The sequence below is a fragment of the Apodemus sylvaticus genome, chromosome 8 (assembly GCF_947179515.1).
Source record: "Apodemus sylvaticus chromosome 8, mApoSyl1.1, whole genome shotgun sequence".
NCBI lineage: Eukaryota > Metazoa > Chordata > Mammalia > Rodentia > Muridae > Apodemus > Apodemus sylvaticus.
In genome coordinates, this window is record NC_067479.1 from 98,391,439 (window position 1) to 98,416,333 (window position 24,895).

Sequence of the window (24,895 nt, forward strand, 5' to 3'; positions counted from 1 at the left end):
GATAAAAGGTTGTTTAAAGGAGACAACAACAGCAAACAAGCAAGTCCCTGAGCCATTTTTAGAAGTCAATTATTTTACCAATAAATAATTATGTTATTGCATATTTACAGGGTCCAATGTGATGTTTTGATCTGTGTATACATTATAAAAAGACTTGATAAAGATGATTAATACATGTATCAAGCAAAAAATAGGTACTTAATATGTTGCACTTCAGGCTACACTAGAGTTTAACTGACTTAAATACTACTACATTAGCGTAAAAACTACATTTCTGGAAAAAGTTAGTGAATCAGGGTTGGTGAGGTGACTCTGTGGTAGAGCTCTGGCTGTGGTCCATCCTCAACACCACAGTAAGAGACGTGTAAGAAATAGTACCTGTACCCCAGCACTGGGGAAGTAGAGGCAGGAAGTTCAGAAATCCAAGGTCACTGCAAACGGAGGAAGGAGTTACAGGAGACCAAGTCTCAAAAAAGGAAGCTGGAAGGCAGGAAGAGGAGTGGCAGAGAGCTCAGAAGATAACAGCATTTGGAATGCAAATGGCACAGCCGGACTTCAATCCCCGGATCCTACAAAGGAAGGAAAGAAGGACTCCCAACTATCACCTTCTAACCTCCAAAGGCACACCTTAGCATGCACATTACTACACAAATATATGCACCGACAAAAATAAAAAAACAGATCATGAAATGTGATAATCCCAGCTATTCCTAGGGTGACTCAGTTTCTTCATATCCCTTCTTAATGGGGTGTCAGGCTTTGCTAGGACCAGAAGACTCACTGATTTTTCACTCTTACTAGGCCTGAAGGTTATCTTTATTCACACACCTCAGAGATCTCTGAAGCCAAAAACCAAATGAGCACGAACTGCTTCCATGCAAGCTTTCTCCCCACTCAGAGCGGAGCTTGGCCAAGCTGCTTTAGAGTAGGGAGCTTATGGCACACTAAGCAAAAGGCAAAGAATGCTAGGCATTAGTAAGCAGAGCTGGGAACAGTGACATTTATATAGTTTTACAAAACCCAGCACCCAGTCTGTCAGCTTTAACACATTTTCCACTAAATTAACTGACATGTTGATATCTAAAATGATTGTGTTTTTCATCATATTTGCAATCTTCCAAAAACAACTCCCAACAATTAATTCCCTTTCCTGTTGTGGTCCTGTGTAGTTCCTGCTCTATACATTCCCTCTCTCCTCTCCCCTACACACAACCTCCCAAGCTATACCTCCTGACAGTCCTTTATGCTGTCCAACTGAAAACATGTATTCTGACTTCTGAACCAACTTTATTCACTAACAAGGCAAATTCTGTCTGAACTAAGTCTAAGCACAAACCACTCTCCCATTCAAATATGCAGAAAGCATTCAATGTTCACCATTTGTTACCCTCAAACAAAAGACACTTTCCCAAGGCTTTTGTCTCAGTTTTTACCTTGAAAAGTGTTTCTATTACCTTCTGACCTGCTCACTCTATTTGCAAAAGCCTTTGCAATCTGGTTCAGTGGCTCCTCCCTCCCTGGCTCTGCCACAGACTCCTCTAACAACCTAGCTTTACAATCTGCTTATCTTGATTCTAAGAACCTTCACTTAGCTTCTCTTTCAGAAATCCTGCCAGACCTGTCATAACAGCAACTGTACTTCCAACTCTTGAATTATGTCACCCAGAATCTTCAGGTTTTATTTATTCTCTATCAGCCTAATTTCAAAGCCCATCACCTTAAAAATTTACTGCTATACTCTTCTTGCCACTTTATCCTTGTGTCACACTAGATATTTATACAAAGACCAGCTGAATTGTTTCACTTACCTTCTCAGATAAAAGTTACTCACATAACTAAACATACCAGAACTTCGGGAAATGCACTGTCCCAATTCTCCTAGATATTCATTCCACTTGCCTGCATGTCGTTGCCAACGCCTTCTCAAAACTCTCCCTTTCTTCTCAATGTCTTATATACTCTCAGCCTGTCCTTTCTATAATCTCAGCTACTGTCATCCCAAACTTGACTGATAAAAGACTTATTAAAAAGGCTGAGGATGTAGCTCAGCAGTAGAGTATTTCCTAACATGCCCAAGGCCCTAGGTTTAGTCCCCACCACCACCACCACCACCACCACCACACACACACACACAGCCAGCCACTTAGAACTAATACTGGAATGTTCTTCAATAATAATTTCCTCTCTTTCATCACCATCTCAGATCATTTCTTTCTAGTCAACCTATGGGTTCGGATATTCCCAGGACCTTTTGTTTGCTCAAACCTATTACCTAGTCCTGGCAATAACAAAATTTACATCTCTAAATTTAGGCTTCTTGAATCTGAGAAAGGACCTTGATGGATAGGAATCTCCCTGCTGTTTCATTTTCCTAAGTCTGACTTGCTTCTTTAGCTCCTATTGTGGCCTCATGCTCTCCAAAATGGCTCTTCCAAGACTCCTTGGGTACCAAGTTCCCTGTCCTACTCTGTATGTATATACCTCCTGTACAGCATCTCTATTACAATCATATCTCCCTCTCCATTAGTCACTTTTAGAAGCACACATTACTAATGTCTACCATTTTCAAAGCAAACCTCCCTTTTGACCCCCTTAAGGTGCTCAGTAAACTGCCTACCCTCAAGTTTTAGTTTTCTTTTAAATCAAATTTGTTAAAAGCTGGTTTGGTAATTGTCTACTTTTGCATATTTAATTCACTCTTTCCTTTTTTTTTTTTTTCTTTTTTTTGGTTTTTCGAGACAGGGTTTCTCTGTAGCCCTACCTGTAGCTGTCCTGGAACTCACTCTGTAGACTCAGGCTGGCCTCAAACTAAGATATCTGCCTGCCTCTGCCTCCAAAGTGCTGGGATTAAAGGCATGCATCACCAGTTCCTGGCAGAGGTTTGGAAGCTTTATAGAGACTTTGAATTCGCTACCCCCACCCCCCAGAGCTGAGGACCAAACCCAGGGCCTTGTGCTTGCTAGGCAAGCACTCTGCCACTGAGCTAAATCCCCAAGCCCTTTAATTCACTGTTTAAACTTGACTTCAGTTCGTGTCACTGCACTAAAAACACTGTCACCACTGTCACCACTGCTGATCCTGAAGTTACATGCTCACATCCTCATTTGCAATGTTGTGGTGAAGCTGGACTCTAAGCCAGGACCCTGCACAAGAACTGAGTACCTTATCACAGAGCTTCGTCCCAGCCCGTACAGGTTTTTCTTTTGTATCTGGCACAGAGGCATTCCCCCTTAGTCTATAGTCCCCAGTGCATCCTGACAGAACTGACATAATTCACCATCCAAACTTGCGTGTGTGGGATCTTTCATAACTAGACTGGGAACTACCCTGTTTCTATACTCGACCCCCAAGTTTTCTTGTCACTCTTTTAAATATCATTTACATTTATAGCTGTGATCCAGATCTGTCACAAACTCATTTCATTGATACTACTTCTATTTAGCAACTTCATTTGGTTACCTTAACAAATATCTCAACTTCAAAAAGTCCTATGTTACTGTTATCTTCAAAGTGGTAGTATTATGAAAGCCAGAACTTAAGACTTACACTTACGGGCTGGAGAGATGGCTCAGTGGTTAAGAGCACTGACTGGTCTTCTGAAGGTCCTGAGTTCAAATTCCAGCAACCACATGGTGGTTCACAACCATCGGTAATGAGATCTGACACCCTCTTCTGGTGTGTCTGAAGACAGCTACTTACATATAATAAATAAATCTTTAAAAAAAAAAAGACTTACACATACTAACTAACTTTCCTTCATTTTTCTTGTTTTGTTTTGTTTTGTTTTGTTTTTTGTTTTTTTTTTTTTTTTTGTTTTTTTGAGACAGGGTTTCTCTGTGTAGCCCTGGATGTCCTGGAACTCACTCTGTAGACCAGGTTGGCCTCGAACTCAGAAATCTGCCTGCTTCTACCTCCCAAGTGCTAGAATTAAAGGCGTCCGCCACCACTGCCCGGCATGTTTAACACTTAAAGGGAAAGAATTTATTCATTCTGAGGTGCTGGAAATCAAACCCAGGTCTAATCGAGGCTAGACAAGCATGTTAGCACTGTGGACACACTCAGGCTAGGAAAACAATTCCTCCTCCTGACAATGTGCTCATTGCAAAATCTCTGCACACTGATATTGTGGATCAGTGACATTCAACTACCGGTATAAGGCCAAATTAATCTAAAGTAGCAAAGTTAGCTGGGTTGCTGAAAGAATTAACTGTGTCAATTCTTAAGTGAAAATAAGGTTCGAGATCGGTAAAATGGGGAAAGGCACTTACCGCCAAGCCTAGCAGCCTGGGACCCACGAAGTGAAAGAAAAGAGTGGACTCCCACAAGCTGTCCTCTGACCACCACACTCATGCTCTGACATACTGGCCACACAGACAAAAACACACAAAAAATAAATAATGGGAAAAAAAAATTTGGGAGAAAATTGATGCAATTTACCATGACATTTACGGTTCAACAGTTTGTAATGTACTCCCAGCACTGTATAACTGTCTCTACCACCTAATTCCAGAGTGTCCTTCCCCTCAAAAGGAAGGTCAGCCCCAAGCCTCTGCTTCTCCTCTCCTGAAAGCACTCGCCTATTGGCCTGTTACCATGGAACTGCCTGCTCTGACATTTCACGGACATGGAATCATGTAATATAATTCTTTTCTGTCTGCCTTCTTTGACTTAGTAATGTTTTTAAGGCTCACTGGTAGCGTTGCATGAATCAATATTTCATTTCTTTGGGTGTTTTGTTTTGTTTTTGAGACTCTCTTGAGTCTTAGGCTGTTCTTGAATTCCTTATATAATCAAAAATGACCTTGAACATCTGATTCTCCTGCCTCCACCTCAAAGTGCTGGAATTACAAGTGAGCATCCTCTCTCTCTCTCTCTCTCTCTCTCTCTCTCTCTCTCTCTCTCTCTCTCTCTCACACACACACACACACACACACACACACACACAGACAGACACACAGACACACAGACACAGGTATGTGGTGCTAGAGCATGACCCCAGGGCTTCACATGTTAGACAGGCACTGTACCACCTAAGCTAGTCCACTCTTCCTGTGGGTAACACTCCACTGTGTGGAAAGTCCACACCATGTTTATACCTTTAGGAGCTAATGGACATGTAGATTGTTTTCAGGTTTCTACTATTATTAATACAGTTGGCATCAACACTACTACACAAGATACTATGTGCACACATGGCATCAAAACTCTTAGAATAGTGCTAAATCATAGGGTAACTGTATGGGACATTTCTACAAACTGCTTAGCTAGTTTCCACCACTGTTGTACAATTTTATGTTTCTGTCAAGGTTCTCATTTCTCTACATCCCACTGACACTGGTCATTTCCTTGGTTTTATTATTGTTACAGTCACTCCTAGAGAATATGAAGTAGTATCAGTGATTTTTATTTGCATTTCCATTTTCATGTATGTTTTGGTCATTTATACATGTTTTGAATTTTTATTATATTTAATTTATGTATATGTCTGTATGTATGCATATAATCTCTTTGTGTTTTATTTTCAAGGGCTCTCCAAGGAGACATTCATAAATATTCTACATTTAATAAGGAAATTATGGTGGGTAACTATTTTAAAGGATATTTCTACCCTCCTCCTTGTATCTTTTGTTTTGTTTTGTTTTGCTTTGCTTTGTTTTGTTTTGAGACAAGGTTTCTCTATGTAGCCCTGGCTGTCCTGGAACTCACTCTCTAGACCAGGCTGGCCTTGAACTCAGAGATCTGCCTGCCTCTTTCTCCCACGTGCTGAGATTAAATATGTTTGCCACTACTGGGCTTCTTTATGTATCTTTAAAGCAGTATTATCCTAAACTATGCTTATGCTAAAGTATCACTGAAACAGAGACTCTAAAGTCTGTCATTTCTGCCTTGCACAAAGGCAAGAACTTCTAACAACATAAAGGATAGATTAGTGCTGCTGATGTTTTATACTTGTCTATGTCCTGCACTGGTAGCAACAAATCACTGATAACAACTTTATCAGAAAATCTGTCAAGATCATTTCAGCACTTGATTTTGATTATAACCCCCACAAGCTGGGGATGTGTTTCTGTTCTGTCTTCCTATCTAATAACACAGTAAACACCAGATCACAAAGTTGTTTATAAGCTGTTATTCAAAAACTGGAAGCATGATCTTAAAATGGTCACCATTACATAAGATCTCAAAGAAAACTAGAATTTTCAGATTTTAGTGTTGAAAACATCAAAACACAACCATCACAATTCTCATATCATACTCCAGAAGTATTCCTTCACTCAAAGTCGCCTAGGGAACTACATTAACACAATGAAAAAACAAACAGGAAAGTAGTTCTTTTCTGTGACAAACACGGTAAGTGCAGTTGGTTGTTATGCTGACTAGTTTTTGGCCAAGCTGACACAAGCCAATGTTATGTGGGAAGAGGGAACCTCTAAGGAGAAGCTCTTCCATTAAGCTGGCCTGGGGCATTTCTTGATTAATGACTGACCTTGGAGGGCCCAGCCCACATGGCCAGTGCCACTCCTGAACCTGTATAAGAAGGCAAGCTGGCCAGGCAGAGTGGTACTTGCCTTTAATCCCAGCACTCTGGAGGAAGTGGTAAGTAAACCTCTGTGAGTTTCAGGCTAGCCTGGTGTACATAGCAAGTTCCAGGACAGCCTGGACAGGGCCACAGAGAGACCCTGTCTCAAAATTCCAAAACAAAAAAGAAAAGAAAGAAAACTGAGCAAACCACAAAAAGCAAGACAGTAAGTAACATTCATGCACGGGTTCTGCTGAAGTTCCCGCCTTGGTTTCCCTCTCAGGTGGATGGTGACCAGGATATGTAAGCCAAATAATGCCTTTCCTCCCCAAGTTGTCCTTTATCATGATTTTTATCACAGAAATATACAGCAGACTAGACAAGTTGATTGAAAGCAGTTACTTGGGGAGTGACCGTCTCTTGGCCTTCCCTGCAGCCAAGGCATAGACATGTAACTTAGACCTAGCTAAGAGAACTGAAGAGGGATGGTAGCCTTTGGAAAGGATCATCTATAAAGGGGTAGGAATTGCTGTTCTGTCTTAGTACTCAGCTGTGCCTGCATATGACCCCTGGAACTAAGATAGCCATTAGGAAAAATATCACTAGCTATATAAATATAAAACAAGAAACAGAGTACTTTGGTATCTGATCTTATCACTGACCTTTTGTACTTAAAGTGAGAAAGCTCATCTCTAGGCTCGATAAGCAACAGTTATCTTAGTTTATGGCTTGATCTTAAGCCATTTTTATTTGGATATGCAAAAGCAGCCTAACTAATCCATTAGCGAGTATGAGTCTCTCTTCCCTCTGTTCAATCCAGTTCTAAAAGTCAGAGCCCTGCTTACCCACAGACTCAGCACATCAGCATCACTGAGCTGGATCTTTCCTGCCTTTCGAAAACTCTAACTGCTCCTAGGGAGCGAGTGCAATTACACTCTATGACTCCAAGTAAAATTCTGTTTACCATAAGTCTTTCACTTTTTCCCATTCTACTGAAGAGGTCAGCTCAGGACACTTGGAAATTTCTACCAGGCCCCTTCCCTCCTGGAAGAGAAAGGTTAGGGAGCACCCCTCCCCTCCAGAAGTAAGAGGCTAATTACATTCCCGGGAGAACCAACCAATGGCCATCTACAGACAAGGGAAGTCCTTGCCACTTCATTCCCTAAAGACCAATAGGTTTAAAGGGCACACTGTTCCACCAATCATATTGTGCCTAGTTGCTGATGCTCTGAAAACTGTATAAAAACTCACCAGGCAGGCTGCCCAGGGTCACCACCTCTCTCCCTTCAGGCGAAGATGACCCCAATGCGTTGGAACAATAAATTCCTCTTACATTTGCATTGATCCCCAGTTCGAGTTGTTCCACTCGGGTGGTCCCTGTAAGCAGTATATAGACCCTACCCTTAGCTTTATTACTATTCAAATGCCAACACAATATTAATTTTTATTAAATTTTTTCCTGTTTTCTCAGCTTCCACAGCATGCCGTTTATCTCCCCTGCTAGCAGCTGTTTCCTTCCCCACCCATGCTCTCCTGCCATCTCCCCCAACCCACATCCCAACTTAAATAATGCAAACTCCTCCTTAGGTGCTGCAGCTATCTCTCCTAGGGCCCAGAGCTAGGTTCTGGATGGTCCCATCCCTGTTCGTGCCCTGATGTCACTGCCCTGAGGCTTGGGCTCTCAGCAGTCAGTTGGTCTCCTGATCCCAGGACATGATGAACTGTTCTTACTGAAGGTGTCCAAGTTCTCCCTTTTCTACACTTCCAATGGGTGTGAGCCAGCAGCACCAGCCATGCCTAGCAAGCTGTGCTACCTTGTATTTTAAATTAATCTGCTCCCCGCCTGCTCACTCAGATCTCAGTGATGAGAGACCCAGGTTTAAGTGTTATAGCTCTGAGGGGAAAGGCATCCAGGCAGTCAGGAGCCAAGGAATATCACAAAGTCACACCACAAATCTCACACAACAGATTTATTGGAAAAACACAGGAGGGTAGCTGCCCCTGCTGGGGAGAGAAGCAGCCTTAAACTATTTTTATTATGTTTATTTAGTGTGACCTCGCATTTTCAAAGATTTTTTTTTTCAAGATAGAGTTCCTCTGTGTAGCCCTGGCTGTCCTGGAACTTTCTGTAGACCAGGCTGGCCTCAAACTCAGAGATCTGCCTGCTCTGCCTCCAGAGTGTTGGGGGCAAAGGCATGTGCCCTACCACCACCACCTGACTTACATCTTTTTAAATGTGTATGTTTGTATGTGTATCCATATGAGTTACTCTACAGCACGTGAAGACTACCAGTAGAGGCCAAAAATGTCACTGGATCCCTAGGAACTATATTACAGATGTTTGTGGGCTACCATGTGGGTGCTGGGAACCAACCCCAGGTCATGTGCAAGAGCAGCACATACACTTTTTTTTTTAAGATTTATTTATTTATTATATGTAAGTACACCGTAGCTGTCTTCAGACACCGAGAAGAAGGCATCAGATCTCATTACGGATGGTTGTGAGCCACCATGTGGTTGCTGAGATTTGAACTCAGGACCTTCGGAAGAGCAGTCAGTGCTCTTAACTGCTGAGCCATCTCTCCAGCCCCAGCAGCACATACTCTTAACCTCTAAGTCTTCTCTCCAGCCCCACACACAATGCTAAAGGCATAGTACTCCCCAGCTTACAGACTAACTCAAAACTGACACGTCTCCTGCCTCATCCTCCCAAGTGATAAAATGACAGGCATATGCCAACATGTTTGTCTCAGTTCTATTTACTAACTGGTCCTCTATAAAAGCAAACCTGGCTGGGTGTGGTAGGACATGCCTATAAAATCCAGCATTTGGAGACTGAAGCAGGAGAATCTCAAGTCAAGGCTAGTTGGAGATTACAGGAGATTACGGCGAGCCTGGACTATAGAAGGCAAAACCCTAGCATTTGACATTATTAGGATTTTTATGTGCCAAACGATAAGCACAACCCTTTTTCAAAATGACTTTCTAAAAGGCCAACTAACATCATTGATGTTTATATCAAGTCCCCATATTCCTCCTTTTCATAGGTTTTCACTGATACACCAGGAAGAAAACAAAAAAGAAAGGAAGGAGATTACAGATATTGTCTCAGAAACGGGGTGAGAGGCTGAGGTAGCTATAACACCAAAGCAGGTACTGGCCAGCACTCTCACTCAGTCCCAGTGGCTCCTCCCAGTACTCCTCACCCGCCCCTACCCTAACCTCTCCCTCCAAGGGGCTGGCTTCTGCTTCCCTTCTCCCAGCATGGTCCCTGTACCATCCAGCCAAGCCGCCTCGTGGCATCTCTCTTGCTCTCTCCCCTCGTGATCCAGTTTAGTGCACCAACATGTTCAGGACTCTCCCCTCTGCTCCTTCCCCCTCACATCTATAACTCTCTGCGCTTTAGTAGTCGTGTCTGCCTTTCCTTTCACTTTCTCATTCAGGAGGGAAGGCAAAAGAGCACTTGGGGGAAAAGAGGAATATGCATCAGATTACTGAACTATAATAAAGCTTAAAATTTCTAGCTATAATTATTACTATTATGATTAATATTTTCAGGGGCAGGAGTATAATCAGCCTTAAGATTTCTCATCATATATCAAGTGAAGATGTAAATTTCTGCCTTTTCTGATAGATGTGTATACTATTATCATTTTAGTAGCTAGGAAACAAAATGTTTACTGTACTTATGTGGAAGAACAGAATTCCTTAAATCTAAAACTTGTGTCTATACAAAATAGAATTATGAACTAAGGGGAAGACATCAGATTAGAAAGAAACAAGTAGGGCTGGAGAGATGGCTCAGTGGTTAAGAGCTCTTTTAAGGAGTGGTTAAGCCTGATCTTCAGAAGGTCCTGAGTTCAATTCCCAGCAACCACATGGTGACTCACAACCATCCTTAATGAGATCTGATGCCCTCTTCTGGGGTGTCTGAAGACAGCTACGGTGTGCTTACATATAATAAATAAATAAATCTTGAAAGAAAGAAAGGAAGAAAGAAAGAGAGAGAGAGAAAGGGAGGACGAAGGGAGGGAGGAAAGAAAGAAGTATAATTCTTTTTTAATTAACTGCTGATTTTTTAACATTTTACTTTATGTGGCCGTTCTGCCTGCAAGGATGTGAGTGTACCCAATGCATGCAGTGCCAGTGGTGGCCATAAGAGGGCAGTGGAATCCCTGGGACTGCAGTTATAGAAGGTTGCGAGCCACCATGTGGGTGCTGGGAATTGAACCAAGGTCCTCTGGAAGGGCAGTCAATGCTCTTAACAACTGAGCCATCTCTCCTGCCCCAGTAAAACTCTTTTTAAAGATGATAGGATCTTATATAGAGAAAACTCTAAGAACCTTACTAAAGTAACTATCCAAACAGGAAGTCACTTCAGTGAGGCTGACCTATGTAAGATAATTAGCATACAATACAAAACTGAGTTTGCTTACATTGACAATGCGAATGAAGTTTTTGTTTGTTTGTTTGTTTGTTTTGATTTTTGAGACAGGGTTTCTCTGTGTAGCCCTGGCTGTCCTGGAACTCACTCTGTAGACCAGGCTAGCCTCAAACTCAGACATCCACCTCTGCCTCTGCCTCTGCCTCTGCCTCTGCCTCTGCCTCTGCCTCTGCCTCTGCCTCTCAAGTGCTGGGATTAAAGGTGTGCACCACCACTGCCCAGCTAGGAATGAAGTTAAAAACCATCTGCCAAATGACTCAGCAGGTGAAGGTGCTTGACACCTGACCTATGAGGTCAATTCCCAGAACCCACATGGTGGACGGAGAGAACCAATACCAGCAAGTTGTCCTCTGACCTCCACATTTGCACCAGGGCAAATAGAAGTTTAATTTTCTAAATTCCATTAAAAAAAAAAAAAAAAAAAGCAAAAACCCTAGGGATGATTGGTAGTACATGTCTATAACCCCAGCACTAAAGTAGAAGAGACAGCAAGTCAGAAATTCAGGCCAGCCTATGCTGTGCATGAATTTATGGCCAGCATAAACCACTTGAGACCCTGTCTCAAAAATATTTAAAAGAATAAAAGAAGCTAAGCATGGTGGCATATGCCTGTAATCCCAATACTTGGGAGACAGAAACAAATGGATCTCAGGTTTGAGGTTAGAGTATGCTACAGATAAAACTCAAGGTCAGCCTGCACTACACAATGAGACCATATCTCACAACATAGTAAAATAAACTACTTAGCAATAAATTTGCCTAAAGAAGTGCGAACTAGGAATGGTGGTGCAGACTGCAGTCTTAGCACTTAGGAAGCTAAGACAAAGACATCATGTTCTGGTTCATCCTGACCACACACACACACACACATACACACACAGAAACTCCAAGTGCAGATTTTTTTTAGTCAAAAGGTAATTCTACAAAAACACTTAAGTCAGATGTGTACAAATCTATAAATTTAAAACATATTACCACAATCTTCATAATTTTGATTTTCAGTTCTTTTCATATTAAAGAGCTCACAGTTTGAAATATGCTCACCACTGATGAATCAGTTCTATAATTCTACAGAATTTCTGGGTTCCATTCTCATACAACTTTTGAGAACTGTCCCAAATTGATTTATAGATTCAACATAATCATCAAAATTCTGGATTCTTTACAAAGATCAGCAAGATCTTAAAATTTATATGGAAATTCAAGAGGCATAGAATCAATCACAAAAAAGAACAAGGTTGGAATATAAAACATAACTACAGTGAAAGAAGAAAGGAAAAGTCAGAAAGGGGAGGAAAGGACAGAGAGGGAGGGAGGGAAAGAGGAAGGGACGGGGAGAGAGGGAGGACAGAAGGACCGTCTCAGTCTCACAGCAAGTTTGAGATCAACCTGGGCTACATGAGACCTTATCTGTAAACAATCAAAAAAGCTAGAATAACCAAGAAGTGTGGTGCTGATATAAAAATGAATGAGGGTCAGAGAGGTGACTCAGTGGGTAAAGACACTTGTGGCCAAGTCTGGTGGTCTGAACAGATCCCCAGTTCCAGAAAGAGAACCTACTCATGAAACCTGTCCTCTGACCTCTGCATATGTGCTGCAACAGCACACCCTGCTACACACTGAGTAAATTTCTAATTAAAAGAATGAGCACATGGATAAATAAAATGATATAAAAACATGTTAAGTTAGTTTTACTTTCCAGACAATAAGATATATAGGTATACATATCATATTACGTATACACATGAAGGCAAGATAACACTTAGAAAGGAGGAAAACACTTGTAAACAAAGGACTTACAATCAGAGTACCAATGAAAGGGAACTGAGTGAGGTGGCACATGCCTGTGATACCAAAAGTCCAAGAGATCAGGAGTGCAAGGTCATCCTCAGCTACACTATGCTACAGGACCCTGCCTCAAAAAAGTAAGTGAAAGGACAATCCAGGCATCAGGCTTATTCCTGTAAGCTCAGTATTTAAGAGGCAAGACTGCTTATGACTGGGCTACATAGTAAGGTAGTGGCTAAACCTAACGCATAAAACAAGATGAAAAAGAAAAAGAAAAGAAAGGGTGAGGAGCCAGGTGCGAAGGTGTGTAACTTTGATTCCAGCCCTCAGGAGGTAGAGGCAGGTAGACCTCCTTAGGTTCAAGGCCAGACTGGTCTACAAAGCAAATTACAGGACAGCCAGGGCTACACAACATGAGAAGTTTAAAAGACAAATAAGTAAACTTTAAAAATGAGTAAAGGATCTAAATCCACATCCATAAAGCAATGTACAAGGAGAAGACAGCAAGATGCTGGAGCTCACCATTACTAGACTATGAGACCACGAGGGTAGGACTCCACTTAGTACCCGCTAGATGCTATAATCAAAAAGACAGACATACTGCTGAGGAGAGAAACTGGAACTCATTTACAAGGACAACAGGCATTAAAATAATTCAGTCACCATAGGAAACCATTTGACAGTTTCTCAAAACAGCAAACACAAACCTACCACATACCTACCAATTCCCTTCCCACCTAAACACCTAAGAGAATGGAGAAGTATTTCTACACAAAAACTTGTACAAGAATGTTCATAACACTATTCCTAATGCATTGCTCATAATAAGCCTAAAGTCTATCAGTGACCAAAGAATTATAAAATGTTGACAGTTGCCAGTCAGTGGTGGCACACACCTTTAACCCCAGGACTCAGGAGTTGGAGGCAGGTGAATCTCTGTGAGTTCAAAACCAGCCTGGTATACAGAGCTAATTCCAGGACAGCAGAAACCTTGTCTTGAGTCGGGGGTTGGGGGAATGTGACATTGTGAGTATAGCTTAGTGACAGATCATAAAAGAGAGAAGGAAACAATCAGGCAATAAAGTAGTGACATGTGCTACATCAATCAATATAAATTTTTTTGTTTTGTTTTGTTTTGGTTTTGGTTTTTTTTTGGATTTGGTTTTTTGGAGACAGGGTTTCTCTATATAGCTCTGGCTGTCCTGGAGCTCACTCTGTAGACCAGGCTGGCCTCGAACTCAGAAATCTGCCTGCCTCTGCCTCCCAGAGTGCTGGGGTTACAGGCATGCACCACCACCACTCAGCTATCAATATACTTTTAAAACATGTTCCATGAAAGAAGATAACCTCTAAAGATCATTGCATTTAAATAAAATGTACAGAATTGAAAATGTATAAGCCTTTTCAGCCTAAATAATTCATCCAATGATTTTTGCTTATATAGTTATATTCTATGTATAAATTCCAGCTCTCTTCTAAAGTCTTTTTCAAGTAATTGAAAGTACAAAAGAACACTATGAATCAAGAACAGAGCAAGATTGTAAAATAGCAAGGAAAAGTTGTATCAACCTCAAAGGCAGAAAACCAATTGGTCTTTGTTGAATGCCATCAAAGACTAAAATTCCTTTCAAGTTAAATTTTAGTCTCCTTTTGAAATGGAAATTACTATGAATAATTAAGGTATAATTTGGATATTATTTGTCTATTTTACAAAGCAGTCAGATGGAAAACTAAGTGGAGCAAATACATGCTTTTTGGAAAAAAAGACAGCTGACTTTTGGAGTCAGATATGTAAGTTTGACTCTTGGCCCATTTATTAGATAGGCGAACATCAACAGTGTACCTCTAAGCCTCCTGTGAAAGGAAAACTCCATCTGTGTTCTAAACAGGGGTTAAAGAAGCAGACCTAGAGAAGTTCATTCTTTCTCTCAGTGGATGTGAGAGAGTTGGGGGTAGAGTTCCTCACTATATAACCCAGGCTCCTCTCCAAATCAGAGAGCGCTCTAACTCTGCCAGAGAGCAGGGGCATGTGCTAACATACCTGCTCACCCTTATTTTTAAAACCTACCAAGATAACACTCTTTAGATTTTGTGTAACTTGCATGTAATGTCAAAACATTACCAAAATTTTTTTAATAAAAAGCTGTATCCTCAGGTTCTCAGAGTTCTAATTTTGTTTGCTTTCCCCTCCCCCCTCCCCCCACTTAAAGACAGTGTCTTTCCAGCTACCGAGTTCATTATGTGACATGAATGTTGTGGCCTAAAATTCACGGCAATCCTCCTGTGCTGAGATTATAGACAGCACCACGTACCCACAGATCTTACCGATTTTTAACATGCTAACACACAAGAGATATGAATTTTTAAAAAAAAAAATCATTCCTACAGTTGTATTTCTTATTCCTTCCAAAAATGTCTTCAATTCAGGTAACTAAACCATAGAAAAAAAGCAATGCTAAACATTTTGTAAGGCTATGACTATCAATAAAGAAAACTAACTGATATGGTAGTTCAACAGGCAATCCCACTGAGCTACACAGCGAGCCACAGACGTGCCTGAGCTATAATGTGAGACTCCTGTTTCAAAACAACAACATATCAAAAGATATGCTTCCATGTACTCACAGACACTAGTCAGGCTAACACTTAAACCTCAGGATTTCGGAGTCTTGTTCTTTTGAAACTTTAGGTTCTGGACAGAATGTTTTGTTTTGTGTAGTATAAAATCATAAAGTGATAATATTATCAAGTGAAAAGGAAATTTGGTACCTTAATCTTTTCACATCAAGCCAAAATCACGCTGCAGGCCAGAGAATCTTTTTTGCTAAAAAACAAAATACAAATATACTTAATGGTTATCATTTATTGTTTATTACTAATTACATAAATTAATATATTTTATTATATCGATCATTGTTGGTATTAATGTAATTAATATTAATATATAATAAATATAGTTAACAGTTATCATTCAACAAGTAAGGTAAGATATAAGCTACATGGATAAGGAAAGATCAATATTGCTTTAAAGTACACTGAGGTAAATGAATGCAATTTAACTGGTCTACGCTGTCACTTCACATTTACAAAACATTCTGAGAACTAAGAATTTCTCTTCCCTGTTTAATAGATGAATAAAGTCATGTAATAGATGAATGATCCAGGAAGTACAAGGGTTTGCAAAATGGCCCAGGCACTCTGGGGTGATTTTACTAGTAATGTGGCATTTGGTAGCTTGCCTTAAAGAATGTTATTGGGTACTGTCAAAGGTGTGTGTGTGTGTGTGTCCAACTGATTTTTCTTGTAGCTTTGTTTGAGAAAAATGAGTATCTCATGTAGCCCAGGCTGGAATCAAACTCTATCCTCCTGCCCCCCACCTCACAGGTTCTGGGGTTCCTGGAATGCAGCACCCAAGCCCGGCTACCACTGTGAAAATTTTAACTTAGTAATCAGATCCTAGACCATTTAAATAATGTATATATTATATGTACACACACAGGAACCATTTCACATTCCTTTAATCTAAGCACTCAGGCAAGGGCAGCACGATCTCTGGGTTGTTCAAGGCCAGCCTGATACATAAAGTGAGTATCAGAAATTAAATATATATACTGGGGGCGTTATTATATTTCTAGTTTACTTTAGGACATGACTCCCAAAGAGGGGCACACACTCAGTAATGGTAGAGTTACAACTATGTGCGGGTGTGGTGACTCAAGCCTGTAATCCTTGCACTCTGGGGAGTGGGCTGGGAAGCTGAAGCAGGCATGTTCCCATGAGTTCCGGGCAAGCCTGGGCTACAGAGTGAGACCCTGACTTTAAAAAAAAGAAAAGAAAAAAAAGAAAAAAGTGGTACGCGAAAGCGTCAACAATGTTTTGTATAACTGTTTTACCTCAAAAATCGCTGAATGGTTGACTAGAACAAATTTTAAAAAGTAAAGGCCAGCGGGGTCAGGGACTTTCTCCAGTCCCGAGGCTTCTTGCTTTCCGGTTCCTTAACAGCCCGATTCGGGACGAGTCTGGATTCCCCCAGCGCCTCCGCCGCTCCCGCTTGGCGTCACTCTCCGGTCGTCAGCGCGGCACAGCGGGTCCGCACACCGTTCCGGCCCAAGGCGGAAAGGAGGGGCCTGGTGACTCACTCAACGCGGCTCGGGCTGCCGGCCAGCCCGCCAGGCCTCCCTGCAGTCCGCTTCCACCTACTAAGTCTCCGCGCGTGCACAGCGGGACCGACCTTCCGGGACGCGGGCGCCTCCGGCCCGCCGGCCCGCGCGCGCCCCCGATGGCCCCCGCCCCCGCGAGCATGCGCACCGAGCCCGTCTGCGAGTGCGCGGCCCCGACGCCGCAGTTGCACGCGCCGCCGCCTGGAGGCCGGGCGAGGCCGCGGCGGAGGCAAGGCCCTGCGCCCTGGGCGGCGCGCGGCCGCCGAAGTCCGTCCTCCCGGTGGGGCGACAAGCGGCGCAGGGGAGGGGACAGCCAGACGAGCAGGAAGCTGCGGCTTAAAAGGGCAGCTCGCGCCCAGCCCTTCCTCCCGCAGTCCAGGCCTGCGAGCTCGGGTCTTCACTGCTCCCGCCGCTCTCGCCTCAGCCCGCCGCCATGTACCGCCGTCTAGGAGAAGCGCTGCTGCTGTCCCGCGCCGGGCCCGCTGCCCTGGGCTCTGCGGCTGCAGACTCAGCCGCGCTGCTGGGCTGGGCCCGCGGACAGCCCTCCGCTGCCCCGCAGCCTGGGCTCACGCCAGTCGCCCGGCGCCACTACAGCGAAGCGGCCGCCGACCGCGAAGACGACCCCAACTTCTTCAAGATGGTGGAGGGCTTCTTCGACCGCGGCGCCAGCATCGTGGAGGACAAGCTGGTGGAAGACCTGAAGACGCGGGAGAGCGAGGAGCAGAAGCGGAACCGGGTGCGCGGCATCCTGCGGATCATCAAGCCCTGCAACCATGTGTTGAGCCTCTCCTTCCCCATCCGGCGCGACGACGGCTCCTGGGAGGTCATCGAAGGCTACCGGGCCCAGCACAGCCAGCACCGCACGCCCTGCAAGGGAGGTGAGCGCCCTCCCGGCCCCTTTCCGCCCTCCCTCCCCTCCAGACTCCCATAGCCCGGGCCGCTACTCGGCCCAGCCCAGTTCTGCAGGCCGTGCCCCGCTTCGGGTTCCCCTGCCTCGGGTGTGGCAGACTTAGAGGATACTGATTTTTTTTTTCCGCCCTAAAACTACCACGTAATATGCCAGCCTTTTTACTGGGCAAGCCTTCACCCTGAGCCTCTGCATGTGTTGACGCTGACTTCACTAAGGACACTGTAGAGCTTTTCTTTAGCCTCCGTGCCTGTCATGTCATAGACCGTAAACCCATAACACCAGCCGCCGAACATACAAGAACAGAGAAAATAATTTTCTTTCCGGAGTTGGAAACTTGAAAGTTTGATTAACCAAGGCAGCTTACTGATCTTCTAAATTAATATAATTTTACACTGATGACTTTTTGTGTTGTGCCTCTTTCCTCCCCTCAAAAAAAAAAAAAAAAAAATGTCGAGCAGAGTAATGTCTCTGACAAACAGGGCGACCTGACTTTAAATCTAAAGGGTGTAGACTACAGAACTGCCTGCCAGCCAATAGAATGAAATAGCCGTGGGGGTGTGTTCTTGTCCTGGCTAGTACCAGAATTGAGCCTAGGCAAAAGGTAAGAGTCCTTGGAGAGTTGAGTCAGTTAAATTTGGTAGTCACTAAGGTATCCTGTGGTTTAAATTGTTTGGATGTGTGTAGATTGCCTTACAGACTTTTTTAGGGAAGGAAACCCGTTTTCCATTTTCTCCCCACTACAGTTCACAATACAGCTTTACAGGTGCTTTTTAAAAGAGCACCTATTGAAAGAAAAACCACCTTTTTTCTGTAGCTTAAACTTAATATATTGAGTAGGAGTCTTGATGGAGGTCGAATTGCAAATGAGCGAAGAGGAGGTTGGACCAGAACAGCGGTTCGTTTCATTGCTACTTCAAACCTGTAATTTTGCTACTGTTGTGAATAGTTATATAAATATCTAATATGCAGGGTATTTGCTATGCAACCCCTGCAAGGGGTATGGCGGGACCCACCGGTTGGGAATTGCAGGGCTAGACCTTTGCCTCCATTTAGTCCAGTAGTCTTTTTACTACCAGCTGACTGAAAATTACAGAAATGTCTCTACACTGGAAAAACTGAGACTGAGATGGTGTTCCCAGTGGTGGAACAAAGATTGTAGCTAAAGGTTTAATGATTTACCAAATTCTCATTGAGTCCACCCACTTCTAGGATCTCCCTTTGGCGCCTAATTGACCCTTAGCTCACTGGTTCCCTCTGCTAGAAGCCATTGGAACCACTTCGACCTCTGATTTCCCATGCAGCTCAAAATTACATAAAAGGGGTAGTCATTCTCCTACACCTCACCTTCCTCCTTCCTACCACTCCCTCCCCGCTGCAAGCCAGGAACTCAAATTCTAACCCCCTCCAGAACAAACAAGGTTGTCTGTAGTGCAAGAGGCATTGTATTGCAAATGCTAAATTGTCCTTGTCCTTTCCGAGGGCATGCAACATTTTTTCCAGTATCTAGGATTGTTCTTCAGCATCCTGTGATTTGGTGGGTTTTATTTTCTGTCTTCTTGTCTCTAGGTCCATAGTCATTAAAGCAATTTGAGTTTGCCATAGTTTGATGTTTTTAATGTTCTTGTCACAGAAGTTTAAATACCAAAATATTGAACCTAGCAACAAATATCACCAGCCTTACCAGATCACAGTAACCATAGCACTTGCTCAAAGTGAGTGCTACGGATTGAACGGAACAGAAGTAGAGAAACTGGCCTGTAGGTAGTTAACAGTAACAGCACTGCATGATGATACAGCAAGATAAACAAAATTGGCCTTTATGAAGTAAAAACGTTAAATTTATTTAACAGCACACTGCACCTTCACCACCCCAGCCCCCTGCCCCACGCCAAAGTAAACTGTCTTCTCTCTCATAGTGTTTTGGGAATTTTGTTTTGCTCCTCCTGCCTCTTAAGATCTCCCAGTGTTTATTAAGAGAGACCTCACCTGTTCCTTGACATCCTTTTCCCAGCCTTCAGCCTTCTGTATCTAACCTTTCCTCCACAGCGACCTGATACCTGAGTTTCCTAAAATAAAGTCCTCAAGGTTGAACCAGGCCTGTGACTTGCTGCAATCCTAGCTCTGAGAGCTGAGCCAGGAGGATTGTGAATTGCCTGAGCTGTTCAGTTAGACCCCATCTCAAAAAACAGAAACAAATCCTGTATTGAAGCAATAGTCTGATCTAATAACGAAAAGAGATAGTTTAAAATAAAGACCTGGGAGTACTAATGAGTACTTTATTTCAAGTAAATATTTAATAAAACTTGGTTTGGGTTTGGTTTGGTTTTTCTAAGTCATATTTAACTGAGGCTACTACTAGATTTGCCTCTGGTAAGGATTTACAGAGGACCAGAGACTTCACGAAGAACTGGAGCACTTGCCTAGCACACTCAAGGCCTGGATTCTATCAGTAGCCAGGTATATCAATATGCACTCATTCTGTAATCCTCAGCACTAAGGAGATAACACAGGAAGATATGAAATTCAGTGCCGGCCTGGACTACATAGATCCTGTCTCAAAAAAACCAAAAAAAATTATTTTTGTAGCAAAGATGATATTTAATAAACAACTGATTTGGCAAGACTTGTTCCTTGGTTCTGATATGTTTTAAAACATAGTAGAGATTGTTCCCATTGGGTGTGATGTTCTCAGTACATCATTTGCTATCCAGTTGTTTGCAAGAGTAAATCTGTCTTGGAGGTGGGTGCCTTCCCTCACCACTCCATCTGTATCTCTCCTGAAGCATCTGTTGTGAAGAGAACAACTTTCTCAACAAACAGATTGTTCTATTAGCAGTTTTAGCATAAAGTTTTTAAAAATCAGTTTAGGGGCTAAAGAGCCCCTAACCTCTCAATGGTTTAGAGCATTAGCTGCTCTTGCAAAATACCTGGCTTGATTCTTAACATTCAGTGGTGACTCAGAACCATCCATAACTCCAGTTCTGGTGGATCTAATGCCTACTCTGACCTCCCCGGGTATCAGGCATCGTGTGCACGTTTATACCACAGGCAAAACATTCAGACACATAAAATGAAATGTTAAAACCGTTTAGGAGAAGGGCTAGCAATCAACTGACTAAAGGAGCTACTTTCTTTGTCTTCTAACTTGCCCCTCAGTGTCTTCATCTCATTAAAGGTTCTTTCTCCTATGATAGAACTTCCTCAGATCATTATTTAAATATAGGTGGTGAACAGAAGATGGGTATCTTGTGTAAACTAATACTTTGAAAGCGTAAAAGTGTGGCCATTATTACTCTGTCTTGCTGCTATGAAATATAATACAAAGTTTAAATTGTTTTATAAGCCATATAATTCAGACATTCTTTAGCACTTAGTTGTGAAGTTGTGCTTGTAATACATTTTAGTTAAATGCAGAATTGTTTGCCTTTATACAGACATGTCATTTCATAAAGCCATGTGTCCCTAGTTCTTATGTGCAAATAAATGAAGAGCTGAGGTAGTACATGCTACAGATTTCCCTGCCCCCATTCTTTAAGCATTGACATCCACTTAACTAGTTAGTTACAGGTCTCTCAGAGCACACTGTGTAAAATCTGCAAATCATAATCGGAAACTAAGCACCAGTGCACATAACTCCAGAAATATGGGTAATGATTAATGGTCCCATAAAAGAATTGAACAGGTGAGCTTTTTGGCTTAAAACCAGAAGAAATTGGATTTACCACTGTAATCATTTAAATTCTGAGAAAATCAGACTTTATCTACTGATGTTGCAGATGTTGAGAACAGAAACAGAAAGAACTCTTAGTTTAATGCTCCACTGGTCTTTAGAGATTTTCAGGCCAGTCAGGGCTACATAGTGATCCCAGGTCCTCAAAAAGACAAAAGGTGATGTGATAATGAGATAGCTCTATAAGGCATGATAGCATATTTCTGAACCTGAGGAGGGTCTGTAGAAACCCCAGGTTTATATCCAAGTCAAACACAGTCCTTGTAACTAATTTCTGAAAAGGGGCAATCTTGTGAAATTTTGGGGCTTGCATTTAACCTGTGAGGCCTAAGCTTTTGATGTTAATGTGAATTAAATGGAATGCCCAGTCTAGGCAGAGAACTAAAAAAGGCGATGGACAGAGAGTTTTCTTGTTTTAGCTTTGTTAAGTATGTAATGATAGCTGGGCAGTGGTGGCACATGCCTATAATCCCAGCACTTTGGGAGGCAGAGACAGGTGGATTTCTGAGTTTCAAGGCCAGCCTGGTCTACAGAGTGAGTTCCAGGACAGCCAGGGCTACACAGAGAAACCCTGTCTCAAAAAAAAAATCAAATCCAAAAAACCATAAAAAAAAAAAGAAAGAAAGAAAGAAAGAAAATGTATGTAATGATAAACCTAATGGATTATAGAAAATAGCATCAGAACTAAAAGTGGAGGTGATAGGAATGGAAAGGAAATGAGGCAAGCTAAAGTATTTGAAGAAACGATGGTATCCTTCAAGGATACGGGATGAAGATGGGAAGAATCAAAGATAACAAAGTTTTCAGTCTCTAGTGGAAGAAAAAAAAATAATGTTACTAGGGACTGTAGGGCCACAGAAGCCCCCACCTGAAAGCCATTCAACCACAGTCGAAATAGAAAATTCTAGGAGTCGGTCGTTAATGATCTTAACTGGGAGTGGTATAAAATCTCACGATACCCTACCCCTGCGTGGCCAGACCTTTGTCTTAACATATCCATATTCCCTATGCTTTATGATGGTGCTGGCAATTTAGATACGTCAAAGAGCAACCATAAAGTGATTTCTTTGTCAAGTGTGATGGCTTATACCTAAAATCCCACCAATTTGGAGACTTAGGCAGGAGGAAGGCCAAGGCTGCAGGATCACAGTGTCAAAAAAAGAATAAGAATAAAATAGTTCAGGAGATGCCTCCACCATTACGGGCACCTGTTCTTTCAGAGGGCCCCACTTCAGTTCTCAGCACACAATGCTTTTTTTTATTTGAAAAGTAATAGTTTATGCAGATATTTATGTATGGGCAGAAGATGCAGAGTATTATCATGTAATGTATGTCATGTCTTATCGTGAATGCTTTAGATCATCCACTAGATGTTTTAGGACATACCTCAGCAAAGAGAATAGGGGTTTCCAAAATTCATCTGGTTGATATGTACATGTGTTTGCTGTCAAGCCTGATGACCTGATGTCCATCTCTGGGATCCACCCAGTAGGAGAGAACTAGATTCAATTGCCCTCTGACTTCCACACACATTCCCCGCCCCCCACAGGGTTTCTCTGTGTAGCCCTGGGTGTCCTGGAGCTCACTCTGTAGACCAGGCTGGCCTGGAACTCAGAAATCCACCTGCCTCTGCCTCCCAAGTGCTTAATTGTTGCTTCCCTGGTCAGTTGCCTCCCTTTCCTCTTTAGTAATAGCCCTTATTCTCTGAAGGCCCATTCAAGCTGGTTAGCCTCAGTCCTTTGAACCTTTCATAACAAGTTAGGATAGTTACTGTTGCCTTTTGTCTTGTTAAATGTTGCCCAACTTCTTGTGGATGGAGGGGGTACCTTTTTTTTTCATTTTAACTATGTAGCCCAGGCTGGCCTCAGTTGCCTGTGTGCTAGCATTACAGTTATACATAGCCATACCTAGCTGTTACCCAACTTTATACTCAGTAGTTTAGCATCCAACCTGTTGGGGATGAAAGTGACTATCAGAAAAGAATATGTAGGCAATTTTTATTTAAAACTTAACAAGATCCTCTTTTTTTTTTAAATGTGTAATCTCCCATCTTTTGGGGTAGCAAGGCAAATTTTATACACAAGACTTAATATAAGACTGCTATATTGTTGCTAGTTATAATGTATAGAGATTATTTGGAAAGATTGAAATAAATTCCTAGGCTACAGATTTAAGTGACTGAGAATGCCCACTCCCAAAGGAAAAAGCTAGTCATAAATGCTAATCCGGTGACTTAAGTTGTAATTTTTTTTTTTTAAAAAAAAGTCGTATGTTAAAACCTTTTTTAAAATTTTTAATGAAGAAGCTAAACTTTGTTTCCCAACAAGCTTAAGATTGTCTCTTTCAAGTGGGTTAGCAGTTCTTAAAACCAATGTTAAGACCTATGTTTTCTTGCCTTCTCAAACAGCAGTTCCTCCGCAGCCCAGAGTAAGTTAATTGGTTTTCTTCCTCCTTTCCGTTCTCCCTCCCTCCTTTTCTTTTGCTTTCTCTGCTAAAGATGAAGCCCAGGGCCTTGTGCCAGCCCTCTACGCCTGAGCGACAGTCACAGCCTAGGACTCCTGTATTAAGTAGATAGTTTAGAATACCACTGGAATTTGAATTCTGGGTGGATAAGACATGCCCCATTAAGGAGATCCCAGTTCAAGTAATTTTTTAAAACATTTAGATTTCCAAAAATGTTAAGTTACTGATTCATCATACAAAAGGATTTTAGCTAAGGAGTTTATGTGAGTGTGTGTTTGGTTTCGATTCAACTAGAAACAGAAGGAAAATGTCAAGCTGTCAGTTGTGGTTTTCACTTAGTCTTTCTTTTTTTCCTAAGTAATGAGCTGGTGGGTTTGTTTTTCTCTATCACCATGGCAATCCCAGCTAGTTTTGAGGAGGTAGATGATTTGGTTTGCTTTGGTTTTGTCTTCATTTTTGTGAGACATAATTTGTTTTACATTTACTTATGTGGGGTTGGGGTCGGGACATGGGCATGGGAGCTGCCTCAGTTTCCTGGGTATTGACTTGCCCATCTATCTACTCCAGCTGATTTGTACTTTTACATTCTTCTAACAATGACTTACATTTTTATCTGCAACAGGTTTGATGGATGCTAAACTACTGAGTATAAAGTTGGGTGACAGCTAGGTGTGTGGTGGTGCATGCCTATAATCTCAACACACAGGCAACAGAGGCCAGCATGAACTAAATAGAGTCTATCAGTCACTAGATTCCTAAGCATGCTGAGAATCGTGTGGTAATTAAAATGGAAGCTAGAGGGCTCAGTGTTTGAGAGTATATCTTTGCCTATTCCGCAAGTTTTAGGTTAACTTGACGTCAGCTAGGGTAATTTTGGAAA

The 24,895-nt window shown here is 42.2% G+C and overlaps 2 protein-coding genes across 3 annotated transcripts in view; one reads left to right on the forward strand and one right to left on the reverse strand.

Moving 5' to 3' along the window:
* Shld2 (shieldin complex subunit 2) overlaps positions 1–16,791 on the reverse strand; it is an 80,032-nt gene extending 63,241 nt beyond the window's left edge. The window contains exons 1-3 of one of the 2 annotated variants that reach the window (XM_052190175.1): positions 16,646–16,791; positions 15,522–15,576; positions 7,772–7,897 (exon numbers count right to left, since the gene is read on the reverse strand). The gene's annotated coding sequence lies outside the window, so the exon portion shown is untranslated. The remainder of the gene's footprint in view (positions 1–7,771; positions 7,898–15,521; positions 15,577–16,645) is intronic. The other variant, XM_052190174.1, reaches the window with a different exon arrangement.
* A 472-nt stretch (positions 16,792–17,263) lies between these two features.
* Positions 17,264–24,895, forward strand: part of Glud1 (glutamate dehydrogenase 1) — a 32,899-nt gene continuing 25,267 nt past the window's right edge. Inside the window, exon 1 of the mRNA XM_052190176.1 lies at positions 17,264–17,790. Within this exon, the coding sequence (XP_052046136.1) occupies positions 17,346–17,790 (445 nt within the window). The 5' untranslated portion in view covers positions 17,264–17,345. The remainder of the gene's footprint in view (positions 17,791–24,895) is intronic.